At 65.3% G+C, this 16,704-nt stretch overlaps 3 protein-coding genes across 3 annotated transcripts; 1 reads left to right on the top strand and 2 right to left on the bottom strand.

Moving 5' to 3' along the window:
* Window positions 1–3,276: 3,276 nt before the first annotated feature.
* On the top strand, window positions 3,277–6,672 carry PHGDH (phosphoglycerate dehydrogenase). Its single transcript, XM_088524417.1, has 12 exons — window positions 3,277–3,425; window positions 3,579–3,730; window positions 3,969–4,034; window positions 4,109–4,163; window positions 4,243–4,341; window positions 4,435–4,567; window positions 4,639–4,787; window positions 4,952–5,104; window positions 5,290–5,422; window positions 5,688–5,815; window positions 5,998–6,226; window positions 6,476–6,672. The coding sequence occupies exons 1-12, from the start codon at window positions 3,288–3,290 to the stop codon at window positions 6,628–6,630; spliced, it is 1,590 nt and encodes a 529-aa protein (XP_088380543.1). The 5' UTR covers window positions 3,277–3,287; the 3' UTR covers window positions 6,631–6,672.
* Window positions 6,673–7,540: 868 nt separating this feature from the next.
* On the bottom strand, window positions 7,541–10,320 carry HMGCS2 (3-hydroxy-3-methylglutaryl-CoA synthase 2). Its single transcript, XM_088524553.1, has 9 exons — window positions 10,226–10,320; window positions 9,555–9,994; window positions 9,208–9,333; window positions 8,951–9,115; window positions 8,706–8,874; window positions 8,460–8,630; window positions 7,955–8,061; window positions 7,740–7,865; window positions 7,541–7,650 (listed from the first exon to the last, which is right to left on the bottom strand). Exons 1-9 carry the CDS (start codon window positions 10,318–10,320, stop codon window positions 7,544–7,546), a joined length of 1,506 nt encoding a protein of 501 aa, XP_088380679.1. The 3' UTR covers window positions 7,541–7,543.
* A 728-nt stretch (window positions 10,321–11,048) lies between these two features.
* REG4 (regenerating family member 4) lies at window positions 11,049–11,872 on the bottom strand. The gene is made up of 5 exons (XM_088524552.1): window positions 11,809–11,872; window positions 11,592–11,689; window positions 11,375–11,512; window positions 11,195–11,300; window positions 11,049–11,122 (listed from the first exon to the last, which is right to left on the bottom strand). Exons 1-5 carry the CDS (start codon window positions 11,870–11,872, stop codon window positions 11,049–11,051), a joined length of 480 nt encoding a protein of 159 aa, XP_088380678.1.
* Between the last annotated feature and the right edge of the window lie 4,832 nt (window positions 11,873–16,704).

Genomic DNA, 16,704 nt, shown 5'->3' with positions numbered 1-16,704 from the left:
ATGCTCCCATTGGCATCCCCAGATTGCCCCCCTGCTCCTCCAGCGCTGGGCAGGCTGCTCTCACTCCTGTCTCACACACTCTGCCTTCCCAAAGCACCCGCCTCGATGCCCGGCAGCACCCAGGCTTGCACAGAACAGGGCCCATGATCCGGCAGGCCTGGCAAGAGGATGTCCCACATCCTCACCATGTGCACGGCCTGGAGGACACCCGGCGCCTTGCTGGGGAACAGAGCAGGGGAGACGCAGCCCATGAAACCACTCAGCTCCGGGGGGAGCAAACCCGCAGCCCGGCCGTGCCAGTGTACTGGTAGGCCCCGATCCACCACCGCACTGCCACAGCACCACAATGGTGCTGTCACGGCACCGCCACGGCACCACCACAGCATGGCTACAGCACCATCACGGCACCACCACGGAGCTGTCACAGCACCACCACGGAGCTGTCACAGCACTGTCACAGCACTGCCACGGTGCCACCACAGCACTGCCACAGCACTGTCATGGGCCAGGAGGGACACACAGCACCCACACGCGTGTCCTGGGCGCACCCTGGCCTGCGTCACCCCGGGCACGAGCGGACGGATGCACACAGCAGATCCGCACATGCACGTGCACATGCACACGCGCACCGGCATTCCTGCATCCCGGCATCCCGGCGCAGCCCGCTCCTCACCTCCGCTGCGGCACTCGCATCCTGCTCTGCCGAGTCTGTCGTGCTGGCAGCACCACCGCGCTGCGCTTCACCGGGCCGCACCGGGCCGCACCGGGCCGGGCCCCGCAGCACCGGGCTGCCCCGGGCCCGGCTGCCCCGGGCTGCACCGGGCAGGGCCCCGCAGCACCGCGCCGGGCCCCGCTGCCGCGGCGGCACCGGGTCGCGCCGGGTGTGGGCGGGCGCGGCCGGGCCGGGCCGGGCCGGGCCGCCCCAGCGCGCGCCGAGGAGGCGGCTCTGCGGCACCGGCCGGCTCCGCCCGCCGCGGCGGCATCCCCCGCTCCTCCTCCTCCTCCAGCCTTCATCCCTCCCTGCCTCCCTCCCTCGCTCCATCCCTCCGCCTCTGCTGTCCCCAGCGCCCCGCCTGCTCCTCCTGCCCCGCCGCCCCCATCACCCCGGCTGCCCACCTCGGCCCCAGCCCCGATCCATCCCCAACACCCTGAGCCCCCAGCCCCTCCCCTGCCCCCTTCCAGTCATCGTAGGGGGCCTCCAGTTAGCCCAGATCCCTCGTGGCACCCTCAGCCCTCCATCCTGGCACCCCAGTCCTCCCCTAGGGCCCCCTTCACCCCTGTTCTCTTCTAACAGCCACGTTCACAACTAAACATCGCAGCTTCCTCACCCTCACTTGTCCCGTTGTCACCCCCATTCTGCCCCAATAACTCCCGCTCCATTTGGCACTCCTAGTTCCTTCCCCTGCCTCCACACCCAAGTTCCCCCTCTCCATCCCTGCTGCTGCCCTTAGTCTTCCCTAGTGCCTTGTCCTGTCCCTGTGTCTTCATGTCACCTTGGCCAGCCTCTCCTCGGAGTCAACCCATCGAGCACAGCTGTGCCCAACGTGCCACCGTGCTTGTGGGCACCATCACCACGGCCTGCGCCCCCGCCTCAGCCTGCTTGCAGTGCCGGTGGGGCCGGGGTGCCAGCGCGGGTGCCGCAGGGCTGAGCCTTGGGCGCTGCTCCCCAGGAGAGGGCACCAGCCGGCCGGGAAAGCAGCGAGCACGATGCCGCCTCTTGGCCCGCGAGTGCCAGCGCCCGGCTGGGAGAGGCGCCCGCAGCCCCGCACAGCCACCTCCGCGCGTGGCACCGTGCTCGCCAAGGGCAGGACGAGGCTGCTGCCAGCCCCCCACAGCCCCAGCCTGGCCCCCAGGCCCTTCAAAATGTAGCAGCAGGGGGAAGACCAGCACAGGCCTGAAGTGCTAGTGGGTGCTGCAAGCCAGGGCTAGTGCTTAAGGGCGATAGAGATGGCCGTGGGCTCGCATCAAGCCCCCATGCTCGTGACTGCGAGGTGGCTCACAGTCCAGGGCTCTCTGCCTGCACTGCATGGTGGCTGCGGGGACAGGGCCATGCCAGGACCCTGCGGTGGTGGTGGCTCTGCTCTGTCCGCAGCCCTTGACCCTGTTTCTCACCCCGCGTCGGCTGCCCTGGACTTTCTCCCCTCTGGCGTCACGGCTGTTCCCCGGCCGCAGGGTGCGTAATGGCGCCGCAGAGCATCGCCCGTGCTGGCCCCGGCCCCGCGGGGCCAGCACTGCAGCGCGGGGAGGCCTCAGCCCCCACACCAGCTCTGCCCCACTGCCCACCCCACAGCTCGTGGAAAGGGTGACATCAAATGGGCCCCATCCTGGCCTAGCAGCACTGTGCAATCTTGCCACACGTGAGAAAGGCCCCTGCCCCTCATCCTCACTGCTGGGCCCCCATGCTCTGCCCCATTCTGAAGGGCCAACACTGTCCCTGGCTGAGGTCACTGCACATGGCTCTGCCGTGGAGGCGTTTGCTGGGCGGCTCCGATGTGCCCCGCGCAATTGGGGGCCAGTGGCCAGGGCTGGCACCATGCCCCCTGCCTCTTGTCAACACGTTGCTCAATGGTGGGCACCGGGCCCTGCGCCTGCTGCGGGGACCCCTTGGGCTGCCTCCTGCCAGCAGTGCTGGCAGCTTCAGGACGAAGCAGTTTGTCCCCCAGCCCGCCCTGTGGGCAGGCGCCACCACAGCAGCTGCTTTGGGCCCCACCATCGCTGTTCGCCTCCCTCCTCACCTCTGGGCACAACTGGCCTCCGAGCAGGGAGACCAGGGCAGGCAAGGGTGCGAAGGGGCGCCTGCAAGCACTGTGGTCCCCCAGGCAGGGTGCTGGCACCCTGTCCGTCCCCATGGGAGGTATGCTCCCCTTTGTCCCCCCAGACGGGCCAGCAGGGCCCCACTACCCAAGAGCAGCTGCGGGGCTGCGCAGGTGGCAGCAGTCGCAGTGCCCCCCGTGCCCGGGCTCTGCTCCCCATCTTGTCCCCGAACAAGGGGCCCCCGGCGGACCGGATCCCCCGCCTCCCCCAGCCTGTCCCCCCGGCTCCGGGGCATGGGCTGCGATGGGGAGAGGAGGAGAAAGAGGTGGGAAAGAGGTGGGATTAGGGAAATGACATCCAATGAGAGGAAAGCGCTGCCCGCAAAACATGCCCCACTCGCAGCGCATTTAGCGCGGGGGGCAGCGCTCGGGCCGCCTCTTCGGTGGGAGCCGCGGGGACAGGCGGACACAGCCCCCCGGACAGGCGGACTCAGCCCGCCGGACAGGCAGAGCCGGGCCCCGACGGCGCCGGCCATGGCGTTTCCGAAGCTGCAGAAGGTGCTGATCAGCGACAGCCTGGACCCGTGCTGCAGGGAGATCCTGCAGGCCGGCGGCATCGGTGTCGTGGAGAAGCCGGGCCTGAGCCCCGCCGAGCTGCTCAGGGAGATCAGGGTGAGCAAGGCCGGGGGTCGGTGCCCGGGAGACCCACGGCGCCGCCGCTGTCCCCTCCCGTCCCATCCTGTCCCGCCGCACGTGCCGTCTGATGCAAGAGCCCAGCGGGGTTTCACGGAGCCCCATGCCCAGCTGCCCCCTCTGTCCCAGCAGGACTGCGAGGGCCTCATCGTCCGCTCAGCCACCAAAGTCACGGCCGAGGTGCTCGCTGCGGCGCAGAGGCTGCAGGTGGTGGGCAGGGCCGGCACCGGTGTGGACAACGTGGACGTGGAGGCGGCCACCAGGAAGGGCATCCTGGTGATGAAGTAAGGAGGAGCAGGACCCCCAACAAGGCACCCGTGCTTGGCCAAGGGGGTGCTGGGGATTTCTGTGGAAGTGCCTTGCCCTCCGTGACACAGCAGCTGGGAACCCTGTTCTTAGGGCTGCATGGTGCATGGTGCATGGGGCAGGTGGTGGGCTACCTAGGGGCCCCCATCCCCAGGGGACACCCCCAGCCAAAGGCACTGGCTCCCGGGTGCCAGTGACACTGCTCTCTGCCCCTAGCACGCCAGCTGGGAACAGCCTCAGTGCTGCCGAGCTCACCTGCGGCATGATCCTGTGCTTGGCCAGGTGAGTGCATGGGGTGGGTGCCCGTCCCGCTGCCCGCCCGGTGCCCGCTCCTCACCGTGGCCTCCCCCTCACAGGCAGATCCCGCAGGCAGCTGCCTCCATGAAGGAAGGCAAATGGGACCGTAAGAAGGTAGGACTTGGGCATGGCACCGTGGGGTGGCGGGGTGGCCGCGCGGGGAGCCCCCAGTCATTTCTGCCATGTGCTCTAGTACATGGGCATGGAGCTGAATGGGAAAACACTGGGTGTGCTGGGCCTGGGCCGCATCGGCAGAGAGGTGGCCACGCGCATGCAGGCTTTCGGCATGAAGGTAAGGAGAAGGCAAGGAAGGTAAGGGCCCCGGGGCCCTTCCCTGGCCCAGCGATGGGCACGGCGCGAGGCTGCACCGCCCGCTCTGCCGCAGACCATAGGCTACGACCCCATCATCGTGCCTGAGGACTCGGCCGCCTTTGGCGTGGAGCAGCTGCCGCTCGAGCAGGTCTGGCCCCGCTGCGACTTCATCACGGTGCACACGCCTCTGCTGCCCTCAACCACGGGTACGGCGCGTGCGGGCATGGGGCCGTGGGGGGAACGGGCGCTGCCTCCGCTCACCCCGCTTGTGCCGCAGGGCTCCTGAACGACAGCACCTTCGCCAAGTGCCGCCGCGGCGTGCAGGTGGTGAACTGCGCGCGTGGCGGCATCGTGGATGAGGGCGCGCTGCTGCGGGCGCTGCGCTCAGGGCAGTGCGGCGGCGCTGCACTCGACGTCTTCACGCAGGTGAGTGGCGCTGCCAGGGAGCCTCTTGCACCACCTCAACTGCCCTTTTGGGCCTCCCTGGCCTGAGCGGAGGGAGGGAAATGCGCCCCAGGCTCCTGGGTGCTGCCAGCCTGGGGGAGGCCAGGCCCCAGGGGCCGGTGCCTGGCACGGGGCTGTGTTGGCAGGAGCCCCCCAAGGACCGCGAGCTGGTGAACCACCCCAACGTCATCTGCTGCCCGCACCTGGGCGCCAGCACGCGGGAGGCGCAGAGCCGCTGCGGCAAGGAGATCGCCATGCAGATAGTGGACATGGCCACAGGGAAGGGGCTGACGGGCACGGTGAGTCCCACCGGTGACGCTGCACGGGACACCCCCCTGCACCTCCCCTGAGAAGGGAGCAAGGCTGCAGCCCGGAGGCCAAGCTCTCTGTGCCTCTGTTTCCCCATGTGTAAAACACAGGGGTGCTGGGGGCCACCCTATGTGCTTGGTGGGGGTCTCACTTCTTGCTCCACTCTTCTACTCAGGTCAACGGGCAGGATCTCAGCAAGGCTTTCGCGCCCCAGAACAAACCCTGGGTTGCCCTGGCCAAGGCCCTGGGCTCAGTGCTGCAGACCACAGCCAAGCAAGCGCACGGCAACGTGCAAGTCTGCACCCTAGGTGAGCCAGGCAGGATTGGCCCCGCACTCAGGTGTGGGGACTCCAAGGCACACGTGGGTGGGAGATGGATTGGGTGGGACGAAGGATAGGAAGGAGGCTGTTGGTCAGGAGGATGGATGGACGGATGGGTGGATGGATGGATGGATGGATGGATGAGGAGTGCATGCCTGCATGGCCATGTGCATGGATGGGTAGGCCCAGTACAGGGCTAACCTCTCCATCTGCCGCTGCTCCATCTGTGTCCTGCTTCCTCTCTGCATCCCAGGGACTTCCCTGCAGGAGGCCGGGAGCTACCTGTCCCCTGCTGTGGTCTCGGGCATGCTGGCTGGAGGGACGCAGAAGGAGGTGACCCTGGTGAATGCCCTGCTGCTCGCCCAGGAGGCTGGACTGAAGGTGTGTGGGGACCAGCCCACACAAACCCTGGGAGTGGGATTACCCCACGGAGCCGCTAATATGATTCTTGAACTGGGACGTGCCAAAAGGACATTCGCCATGGCCCTCTGTGGCCATATCAGGGAGGGAAGGGTGCCCGCACGTGCGAGCCTGGCTGCTGAGCAGCCGCCTCTCTCCGGCAGGTCACGGCCACCCACAACAACGTGGCTCCCGAGCCCGATGGCAGCGCTGGCCTGCTGCAGGTGGCCCTGCAGGGCACCCCGCATCGGGCCGCAGGGACAGTGCAGGGCAGCACCCCGGTGCTGCGGGAGCTCAACGGAGCCACCTTCAAGCAGCCAGTCCCGCTGTCCGGCTCCATGCTCATCTACAGAGCCAAAGCATCAGAGCCCAGCGCGCTGCCTGCGCTCGCCGGTGAGCACCTCACGCGGCCCTGACCTGGGCGGCTCTATGCAGGGTGGTGGCAGGAGGAGACCATGGCAAGGGCCCAGATGCCAGCGGGGGGACACGTTCCATGGAAAGGCAGGGATGGCATGGTTGGAGCATGGTATTAAGGGACTCCAGAGCAAAGGGACTTCCACCCACCTCCAGAGGGGGGTGAAAACTGGCATCATGGGCCCGTGGGTCACCTGGATGCCCACAAACCTCTTGCCTCTCGCCCAGGGCTGCTGGGGAAAGCGGGAGTCCAGCTCCAGTCCTACCACAGCTCCAGCGCGGTGGCGGGGGAGCAGTGGAGCATCGCAGGGCTCTCGGCCCCACTGCCCGACCTCAACGAGCTCGAGCCGCGCGTGACCGAGGTCTTGCAGCTGCAGCTGTAGCTGCTGCGTGCCCGCTCCCCTCCGTGCCGTCCAAGGGAGCATCGCACCCGGCTGCCCCCGGTCCCAATGGTGGGCCCAGGCTGGCCCCGCACTCAATAAAGTGCGCAGAGGAGAAAGCGTGCGACCTCCTTCCCTTGTCCACGGCCCCCGGCCCTCCTCCTGTGCCCTGGCCCGGTGGGGACATACAGGGCTGCTGGCGCCGCGTGACCGTTTGCTCAAGGGGTGCAAAGGTCTCCGCGGCTGCCACTGCCCAGCCGAGGTCCTGGATGGACCCGATCCAGGCATGGGATGCTGGCTTGGCCCACTGCCCCCATAGGGGTAGGGCCACACTGCCCCTCCTCCCGAGAAATGGACATGACGGAGAGGCGGGGAAAGGCCCCAGGAGGGCTGAGCCCTCCCTGCCCCTGGGAACGGGCTCCCTCGCTGTTCCCATGGGAATGAGCTCACTGGGATTTCCAAGAAGGCTGCTCCAATTTGCAGGTCCCGCAGGGGACCTGGCATTTTGCCATCTCCCCACCCCAAACTGGGGCTCCACTCGGACCCCTCCAGGCGCATGGGTGCTAGAGCCCCGGGAGGTGCCGTCTGCCCCGGCAGGCGTCCTGCGCTGCCACTGGAAAAGGGGCTCTGAGGGGGAACCGCGAGGGCCTGGCAGCAGCGGCTGCCTGCTCCCGAAGCCACAGGCTGCGACACTCGCCCAGCTCATCCGGCTCTTTATTCCCTGCGCTGCTTGTGGCTTCCCAGGAAACCCCGTCACCACCAGTCTCGGGGCCAGGATTGCTGCGAGCTGTCTCCAGTCCCTGCAAGGAGGAGTCTCCCATGAAGCCAGCCCCAGATTTTGGGCAGCAGGGGAGATGGGGGAAGGAGAGCCCGCACACCGTTCCGGCACATCCCGGGACTCACAGCGGCCTTGCCGCTAGAGCGGCTTCCTGGCATACTGCCGGCGGTACTTGTCGTCCACCCGCGTCAGGTACCACGTGCCAGGGAAGAGGTCCGCGGCAGAGCCGTGGGGAGTGTGGTTGGCTGTGGGGAGAGCAGGGTGAGCTCAGCGTGCCGCGGGCACAGGGTGCCACCAGGCTGTCCGGTCCTGGCCGCCGCACGGCCTCGCTCACCCAGGTGGTGGGTCTCCTCCCGCCGCTTCATGATGTCGGCGAAGTCCTGCGGGGCGACGCGCTTGCGGGCGTCCAGGCGGGCCGGCAGGTCAGCCAGGCTGGACACCAGCTTGTCCAGGGGCGAGCCTGCCGGGGGGAGCGCTGGCTGAGAGAGGCCGCCCAGGCACCGGGGCCACCTGGCAGCGCGCTGTGGCCTCAGCCCGCACAGGGCTCACCTGGTGCTGCGTCGGGCGAGACGCGGAAGGAGAACATGCTGGCGGCCAGCCCCGAGCCATAAGAGAAGGCCCCGATGCGGGAGCCAGCCAGGTCCTGCGCCGAGGCCCTGTGGCAGCGGGGGCACGTCAGGGGCTGGGGCTCGGCCTCCGGTCATCACCAGCCCCTCCGGCCAGCAGCAGGAGCTGGCGCTGGGCGGCAGGAGAGCAGTGGCCTCCTGGCACCCGGCCCTTCCCACGGCTCTTTCTCCATGGGCTGGGCCTGACAAGGGGGGCTTTATCCTCACCCAGCGCTGGCAGTCGTGCTGGCCCAGCGCCAGCCAACCGGCACAGAAACACTGGCGGCTGCCCAGGCGGGGAGGGCCTATGTGCCATGAAAGGGTGAAGTCTCTGCTGCAGGGGGGATAGTGGGCACGGGCAGCTGCTCCTTGCTGCCAAGACAGGGTCCCATGGGCCTTCCCACTCCTCCCAAACACAGGACAGGCTCCCCAGCCCCCCGGGGACTCACTGTGCCAGCAGGGAGGCCAGGCAGCCGTACATGGACGGCGTGTACATGTTGCCATTGCGGGAGGACAGGAGCAGCGAGGGCTTGGTCTTCTGGTTGAAGATTTCCTGGCTGGCCGCCTGGAAGGCCTTCTCCACCTCCTTGCTGGTGTAGGTGTCCTCCAACTTGACGCCACTGCCCGGAGAGAGGCCAGCTCAAAGCCCGCACCGCCGCAGGGCCCGGGGCCGGGCAGCCGCCCCACACACCCACCGGAAAGGCTGCAGCCCCTTGTAGCGGCCGGCGGCCGTGTCGGCATCAGGGGCAGCGAGGAAGTCGTTCAGCAGCAACCGCCCCACTGACTTCTGCACCAGCTTGCAGAAGGGTGTGTGGAAGATGATGAACTTGAAGTCGTCAAGGGTGAAGGGTTGGGGGGTGCCGGCTGGAAGGCAAGGCGTGAAGGGTTCCGCGAACCGGGCACGTGGCGGTGAGCGGGGCGCGCGGGGGGTGCCGCTCACCCTGCTGCCGCTGGCTCTCGGCCTTGCGGCGGTACACGGCGTAGCAGCGGTCCAGCGCCCGCAGGTAGCACTGGATGGAGAGGGGCCCATCCACCACCGGGTACTCGGAGGCCAGGTCGGGCTTGTAGAAGTCATAGGCGTGCTCCATGTGGGTCCCGCGCAGCCCTGGGGCACGGGTGGTGACCATGGGTCAGCCGGTGGGACTCTGCGCAGTGCATTGCACTCGCTGAGGGGCTGCGCGGGGCGACGGCACCCACCTCTCTCCAGCGCAAGGGGCGCGTTGGGTCCCACCAGCATGGCGATGGCGCCAGCACCCCCCGTGGGGCGCGCGTTCCCCGTGGCGTACACAGCGATGTCCCCGCACACCACCACGGCGTAGCGGCCTAGGAGAGGGCACCAGGGCCGTCAGTGCACGCATGCAGCTCCCACACAACCCATCATCACCCTCATCTTTGGGCCGCCGTGGCAGCCAGCAGGGACAAGGCCCGGGGACCACTGAGTGTGGTAGCCTGGAGGGGCACGGGGCTTTGCAGGGGCATCGTGGGGTTTTGGGCACCTCAGGCATCCCATGGCACTCGTGCCATCCCCAAGGTTGGCAACCCACCATCCCAGGCGCTGGACTCAACCCAGTCAGCAGCGTTGAAGAGCGAGGCCGTGCCGCCGTAGCAGGCGTTGGTGGTGTCGATGCCCTCCACGTCGGTGTTGCCCGACTCGCGGAAGAGCTCCATGAGGACGGTCTTGACGGCCTTGGACTTGTCGACGACGGTCTCCGTGCCCACCTCGAGGCGGCCAATGGCGTCCCAGGAGAGGCCGGCACGCTCCACGAGTCGCTGCACCACGGTCAGGCACAGCGAGTTGATGTCCTCGTGGGCGGCGCAGAAGCCCATCTGCTGCTGGCCCAGGCCCCGCGTGTACTTGCCGGCCTCCACGCCATCGAAGCGCTCCAGCTCCGTCTGCTCCACGTACTGCGCAGGGAAGTACACCTCCAGGGCCAGCACACCCACGTCCTTGGGCCAGGCACCCGAGCCAGCCGCCCCGGAGAGGCTGTGGGACAGAGGGAACGGGGACTGGCGCCTTGCCGTGGGGACGGGGACGTCCTCACTTGGGGTTGCAGGGGTCCCATCCGTGCGTGCGTATAAGCACCCTGTGCTTTCTGCTGCCAGCACATGCCCTGCATTCCCCCCGTGCCCGCTGGTCACCAGTGCTCCCAGGAGAGGGAGAGCGTCGTGGCTCCCTCGGGCTGCCCGAAGCAGGGCTCCCCGCCTCCCCACTCACCGTGCCCGCTGCGTGGCTGCCATGCACGGGGCCGCCTGCTCTGGGCCCAGCCGGGCCCCCAAGCAGCGCGCCACGCGGCCCACCAAGCGCAGCATCTTCACCCCAGACAGTCAGACAGACTGAGCAGCCCCGCACGGTGCATTTATAACCTCCCCTCTGGCCCTTATCAGCACACTGGGCCCTGCGCCCAGCCCCGGTGCTCAAAGGTCGCCGAGCACCAGCCAACGCGACAGGGGCTGCAGGAGACCACGGCGCCGGGGGGCTTGCAAGGAGTCCCCATCCTGCACCCCAGCGCCTGGGACCAGCACCATGGCTCCTGGCTTTCCATGCTGGCTGGGACGGTCCTGGGGCATCCTGTGCTGCTCTGGGATGCTGGACACCCCCATCATGTGTGGTGGGTTTAGGGGGAAAACCGCGGGTCGGGCCTGAGGCACAGTTACCCTCAAGCCAAGCAAACAGCCACGTGGTGCCTGTGACAACACTGCCAGTGACACAAGAAGGGACCTTTGGTCCCACTGTTGCTGTCAACTGCTGCTGCAGCCCCTTGGGCACGTGCAGAGAGAGGGGCAGCTGCACCTGGGGCCACTATCCCCCATGCCTGCGCCCACGGACACCTACTGTCCCTAGTGTGCCTGTCCCCAGGGCTGCCAAGACCCAAGCCTGCATGAGCCGCTGGGCTGGGCATAGGGTACTGCAGCAGCACAAGGCTCTGGTTTGCAAGAACAAAAACAGAATCCCATGATTTTTTTTTAATAGATGTATCTTAAAAAGTGGGAGAAGCGCAGTGGGGGCTCGGCGAGGCAGTGGGGCACCCGGCAGGTGCTCAGAGCTCAGGGACCACCTTGCAGAGAAAGAAGTGTTGCTGGGAACAGTCGGTGCTAATCCAGTGGGTGAAGCCTGCGAGGAGAGAGGAGGTGGCGTCAGTGTGGCCAGGAGCCGGTGGCCACGGGGGCTGGGGTATGCACTCACCGCCCACGTTGGGCAGCGCGGCGCAGGCGCCGCTGCCAGCACTGCGCCTGGGGATCCCGCTGGCCCCACTGTACTCGGTCCCGTTGACCCAGCGCCAGCCTTCGCCCTGTACAGAGTTGGGGTCAGTGGGGTGGCCCCAGCACCCGCTCCTGGGTGCCCCGCAGCTGCTTCCAGCCCTACCTGGTACCCGAGGCGGAGGCCGATCCACACAGGCTGGGTGCGCTGGTAGTAGGAGAGCACCTTCCTCATGGTGGCCGCCTCGCGGGGCTCCTGCACCCAGGCGAGGTGGGCGCCGGGCTGGCTGGCCTGGCACTGCGCCTGCGGGGACACAGCGGTGTCATGCCCCAGGGCCGGCATGGCAGCCCATCGTCATGCAGGGGTCTCCCCTGCCCCTTACCTCTGCCTCGTCCCAGCTGCGCAGCTGTGCAAAGTGCTTGAAGCAGCTGAGTTTGTAGTAGGACCAGCCCGAGGGGCAGTGGAGCAGGGCGCGGGCATCTGTGGAGAGCGGTGGCTTCAGCCGGGGCCCGCAGTGCCCTGCCCTGCGCAGCCCACGCGGGGGCGGCCCCTCAGCGCCCCTCACCAGGGTGTCCCACCTGCACGGCACCCACACTCACCTGAGCCCTGCACCAGCCCCACGCAGCCCAGCAGCAGGAGGGTGAGTCCGGCCGCCGCCACCATCCTCCTCTCCAGCGTCCCTGCGAAAGGCCACGCAGGGTCAGGGTGGTGCAACAGGGCCTGGAGACGCTGCCTTGGCCCAAAGGTGCCAACCCACCTGCACCCTGGGGCTCTGTGCTGGCCTGGCCCGTGGGCACAGCGCGGGGTCCCCCATCCCACCGCTGTGCTCAGCAGGGATGGCTGAGCGCGGGCTCAGGCGTCGGCAGCAGCAGCCGGAGCCACCAGGGCCAGGAGCTCAGGGCAGCGTTCCCGCCCTGGGCCCTCGTGGCCCTCCCGCTCCCAGGCAGCCACATCAGTGCAGCTCCCCTTCATCCCGGCTAATCCCTGGCCCCAGGCCCGTTTGTCAGCTCAGCTCATCTTCCCCTCGATGAGGCAGTGACAAAAGCCCACGCAGTGCCCCAAATTGCGCTGCCGCAGCCTCCCCGGTCCAGCCGAGGCAACGGCCGTCCGGCCCAGGAGTGCCGAGGGCCTGGGGTACACGCTGCCCCCACAGGTGGCCCGGGAGCCATCAGAGCCGCCGGCCCCTCTCACCTGCTGCAGGAATAACGGCCTCGACTGCTCTCTGAGCCTGTGAACAGCTCCCCTATATAGCCCTGCTGCGAGCAGAATCACTGTTTGCTGAGCCCAGGTGATTGATTCCCATCATAAAAATCTTATTGTGAACTCTGCCCCTTACCCCTGGAAAGCAACGCAGATCTTGATGGCTCTGTTTGCGCTTGACACTCCTGTAATGAAGGCAGGAAGAGCACCTCCTATTTGGTCAATAACTCCCCCGCAATTAGCATCCGCAGTGAAAGCAAACGCTGGGATGGCTTTCCATAGGGAACTCCATCAGAGCCCACCGGTGGTTGAGGGGCCCTGGGCCTGGATGGGGGCAGGCCACCCCGCAAGAGCTGCCATGAGCGGGCAGTGTTTGGGGAGGCTGATACCAGGCGGCTGGCCCGCGGCATCCCTGCGGCTGGTAGCAGTGGGTGCCCTGGCCGACCCACACAGCGCCGCAGTGCGTCAGCCCGTGACGCCCTTGTTTGATCCGCCTCCACGGCCGTCAGCAGGGCTCAGGGACAGGGGAACAGCCGGGCACCGGGGGCCCTGAGGCTCTATCAGACGGCGGGTACGTGCCCGGCCCCACAGCCCTGACGCGGGGCTTCGTTTGCTTTGGCCACAGCCCCCAGGGAGAGGCAGGGCCGCCGGCAGCAGTCCCTCGCCCTCCTCTTGGCCATTCCCCGTGCAGCAGGCGGTGCGGCTCCCCTGCCCCCTCGCTCCAATGCTGCTGCCCTCGAGCACTGCTTCAACCACCAACATGCCGCTTCCCTGCCCGCAGCCCTCGCTCCCGACCTCTGCGCGGAGCAGGCCCTGCAGCCTCGAGGGCCATTCCTGGGGCTCCTGGCCCTCCTCTCCGCATCCCTTCAAGGCTCCAGTCTCCAGGACGGGGCTTCAAGGCAGCAGCCAGCCGAGCCAGTCCGGGCCGTGCAGGCACCGAGCCAGCGCAGATGGTGGCTGCGCTGGTACCAGGAGGAGACAAGTGTCGCGGGCACTGCAAGGAAAGCAGCCGGGTGCCCACGCTGCTCCCAGCACTACCCCAGAGACCCTCGTCCCCGCAAGGACAGCACGAGCATCCCGAGAAGGGAGGCTTGTAGCTGACCCAAGGTGTTACCTCTCGCTACGGAGCTAAACCCAAGTGCTCTGCCCTCCAGAGATCTCACGCAGCTCCTCTTTGGCAGCACTTTCCAAAGCAGCACCCACCCTGTGCCGCTGCAGCCCCAGGATATGGCTGCGCTGGGGCCTGCGTGGGCAGGTCTGCCGCTGCTCCTGGGAAAGGAGCATGGGGCTGGTCTCCTTCGCCCACGCAGCGGCGGTACCACTGCCAGCCCGCAGAGCTGGCTAAGCTCTCGGGGGATATATGGAGGGGAAGCCCCCTTTCCAAGCCAGGCACTTGCCTGGTGGCACTTCTGGAGGAAACCACCCTGCACAGCAGACCAGCCACACTCTGGACACAGCTGCCCCTGCAGAAGACAAACCTCCATCCCCGCTTTACCTGAAAGCATGAAAATGCTCCTCAAGGAGGTAGCACTGATATCTCTGACAGGAAGGCGCCCGGAAGCCATCCTTGAGGAGCAGCTCCAGGCTTCACCTCAAGCACTGGCAAACTCAGTACATCCGTGCCAGCGAGGCGGCGCTGCCCTGAACTCCCTTAAACTTTGGCACAGATGCACGACCTGTGGGAGAACATGCCCAAAAGCCTCCAGCAGGTATTTACTCGCCCAGCTGGCTCTACCAGAAGATAAGGGAGCTGCTGTTAGAACATTCACCCCCACCCCGCCATGCCTCCCAGCAGCTCCTGGCCCGGGTGGGAGCTGCAACTCTGCTACCACCTTCAGCAGGGCCACAGCAAGGGTGGAAAACCTGCCGGGCGAGTGCCTGCTGGGCCCAAGGCTGCGGTGACGGCTCCCTGCTCAAAACAAGAGGAATGAAGGCCCCAATTTTGCTCCCTGGTTTTTCAGGACTGTTTGGCCAACACGGGTGAGCTAGGCCTCCCTGCTGTGTGCCTCTATGCCTTACCTTGACACTCGAGCCGGACACACGGAGGCCTCGCAGCTCCAGGGATGAGGCTCCTGCTTCCTGGCTGGAGAAACAGCTGAGGGCCCAGTGAAGGCAGCCCGGTCTGCAGGGGAGAGCGCGGGGAGGCCTGCGCTAGCCCCTTCCTGCACCCCGGCCCACGGCCTTCCCAAAAGCCACACGCCAGCTCCCCGGCAAGCAGATACCTCACACAGGCCACCAGCCAGGCCCCCGTCCCGTCCAGCACACCCTGCGTGCGGCTGATTTCTGACCCTCTCTGCAGCTCTCCAAGAGTTCCAGGACCCTTCCCTCATGCTTGAGCTAGGAGGCTGCCAGCTCCCAGGCACAATTCCTTTGGGATGATCAAAACAGACGGGCCACGGGGGCTCCCTCGATGCCCCGAGGTTTTAGCACTGACAGGTTCTCCCTGGGCAGGGGCTGAACAGGCAGGAAACACCAGCGAGCTCTTCATCACCCTGCGGCTGCGCCAGGAGAGCCAGGGAGACAAATAAAAAAGGAGCAGCACAAAGACGCTGGGCACATACTCTTTATTTGGGGGATAAAAATTGCTTATACATTTTGCAGCAACTATTTTCATAAAAGACTTTTATAAAAAATGTAAAAATAAGCAAATATTTTCCATTATTAATACAGGAAAATGCTGCTGTGTGAATGGTTACTCTACGACTTACGAGATAAAATACCACCTTAAGGAGATATTATCTTTACAAGTAGTTAAAAAAAATAAGGCAGGGGGCCATCATATTAACACACACCAGGCACGAAACTGGCTTCATTCCTCAGAGGGCACACATCCTGCAGATGGTAGCCACACATATAAAAAGGCACTTGATTATTTGGGGCTAACACGTAAAAGCCCTTGGTTTCTTTAGCAACTGGTTTAGCAACACTTGATTATTTGCAGTGAAACGTGTACCTGGACAGAGCTCCTGCCTGGAAATCTGAGCGAGCTGCATCTAAGCTTCACAGTTCACACTGCGGCCAGTGCGACGGGGAATGCTGTGTGCGTCGTAAAAGGCAGTAACTTCAGAATAAAAACTTCAGCCCAAAAACATGGCCCCGGGAACCGGCTCCCCCTGAGGCCCTGCCTTCATGTACCATTGAGTCAAATCAGGAAAGAAATAATAAAAGGAGAAAAAAAAAAAAAGCTTTACTCTTGACTTGATTACGATGAAAAGAAACATTGAAAGAAATACTGTACATGGTAGGATGCTAAATAACCACTGCTCCCAGGGGAGCGGCCTCCTGTGTCTTTTGGCCACAGCCGACAGCTCTCAGATCTCTTTGGAAAGCTTGTTTGCAGGCTTCCCCCAGGGAGGTAGAAGTAAACCATACCTAGAAATGTGCACTTCTACTCTTGCCTTGTCCGGAGCCCTTCAGGGAAGCGTTACTCTTGCATCACAGCGATGTAGAGAAAGCAGAAGCAACAGCATTTCACCTGACAGCCCTAACAGCTGGTTTCCATCCCTACAAAAGTATCAGGGGGAAGTGCAGTACAAACGCCACCGCTGTCCCACAGCATGTGCTACGTGTTCCCCACCACGGCGCGGAGGTCCTAATGCAGGATGAGGACAGAGCACAGCCCGAAACCTGGCAACCAAGCTGCGTTTGATAAAGGCTTCTGAACTATTTGGTCTGCAACGTAACCCAGCTCCTGGTTTTAGATGTGCCGCCATTGCCTGAGGCCTGTCCAAGAGTCGGTGCTGCAGCTTCCCTCTTGGAAGGGCTGGACAAGACAGCACGTCCCAGAACTGCAGTGAAACAGCCGCTTCCAAAGGACTGGTCACTCCTCCATGAGACCGTGCGTTTCGTGACACAGACCCACACACTGCAAACACGTAACAACATCCTCCGCACTTGTCGCCATCACCACAGACGCAGCACGTGCCGCCTGCAGGGCAGAAGGCACAGCAGCTGGAGGAGGGGGCAGTTCTGTGCAGTGATGCTGGGAATTTGCCTTACTGGGATTTGAAGCACTCCTCCTGATCCCGAGCGTTTCCCAGCAAGCCTGCTTTGCTCGCAGGGCATCTCTTCGGACAGGGCAGCAGACGAAGGCTGTCAGACACACCTGGCATCGCTGGAAGGGTAGTGTCGGAGGGCCTGGTGCGTCTCAGGGAAGACGGACAGAGATGCGCCGACAGGCCGCTGCCGGGGGAAGACCCACTCAGACCAGTATTTTGAAAACAAAAACCAGATGCATGAGGAGACTGTACAGATATATAACCTCAGGGTACTTGGGGTGAGCGCAGTTAGAAGGG

The sequence above is a fragment of the Tinamus guttatus genome, unplaced genomic scaffold (assembly GCF_059628265.1).
Source record: "Tinamus guttatus ecotype Peru unplaced genomic scaffold, ASM5962826v1 Tinamus_guttatus_pri_ptg000211l, whole genome shotgun sequence".
In the NCBI taxonomy this organism is placed as follows: domain Eukaryota; kingdom Metazoa; phylum Chordata; class Aves; order Tinamiformes; family Tinamidae; genus Tinamus; species Tinamus guttatus.
This window is presented reverse-complemented; position numbering and strand designations above follow the sequence as displayed.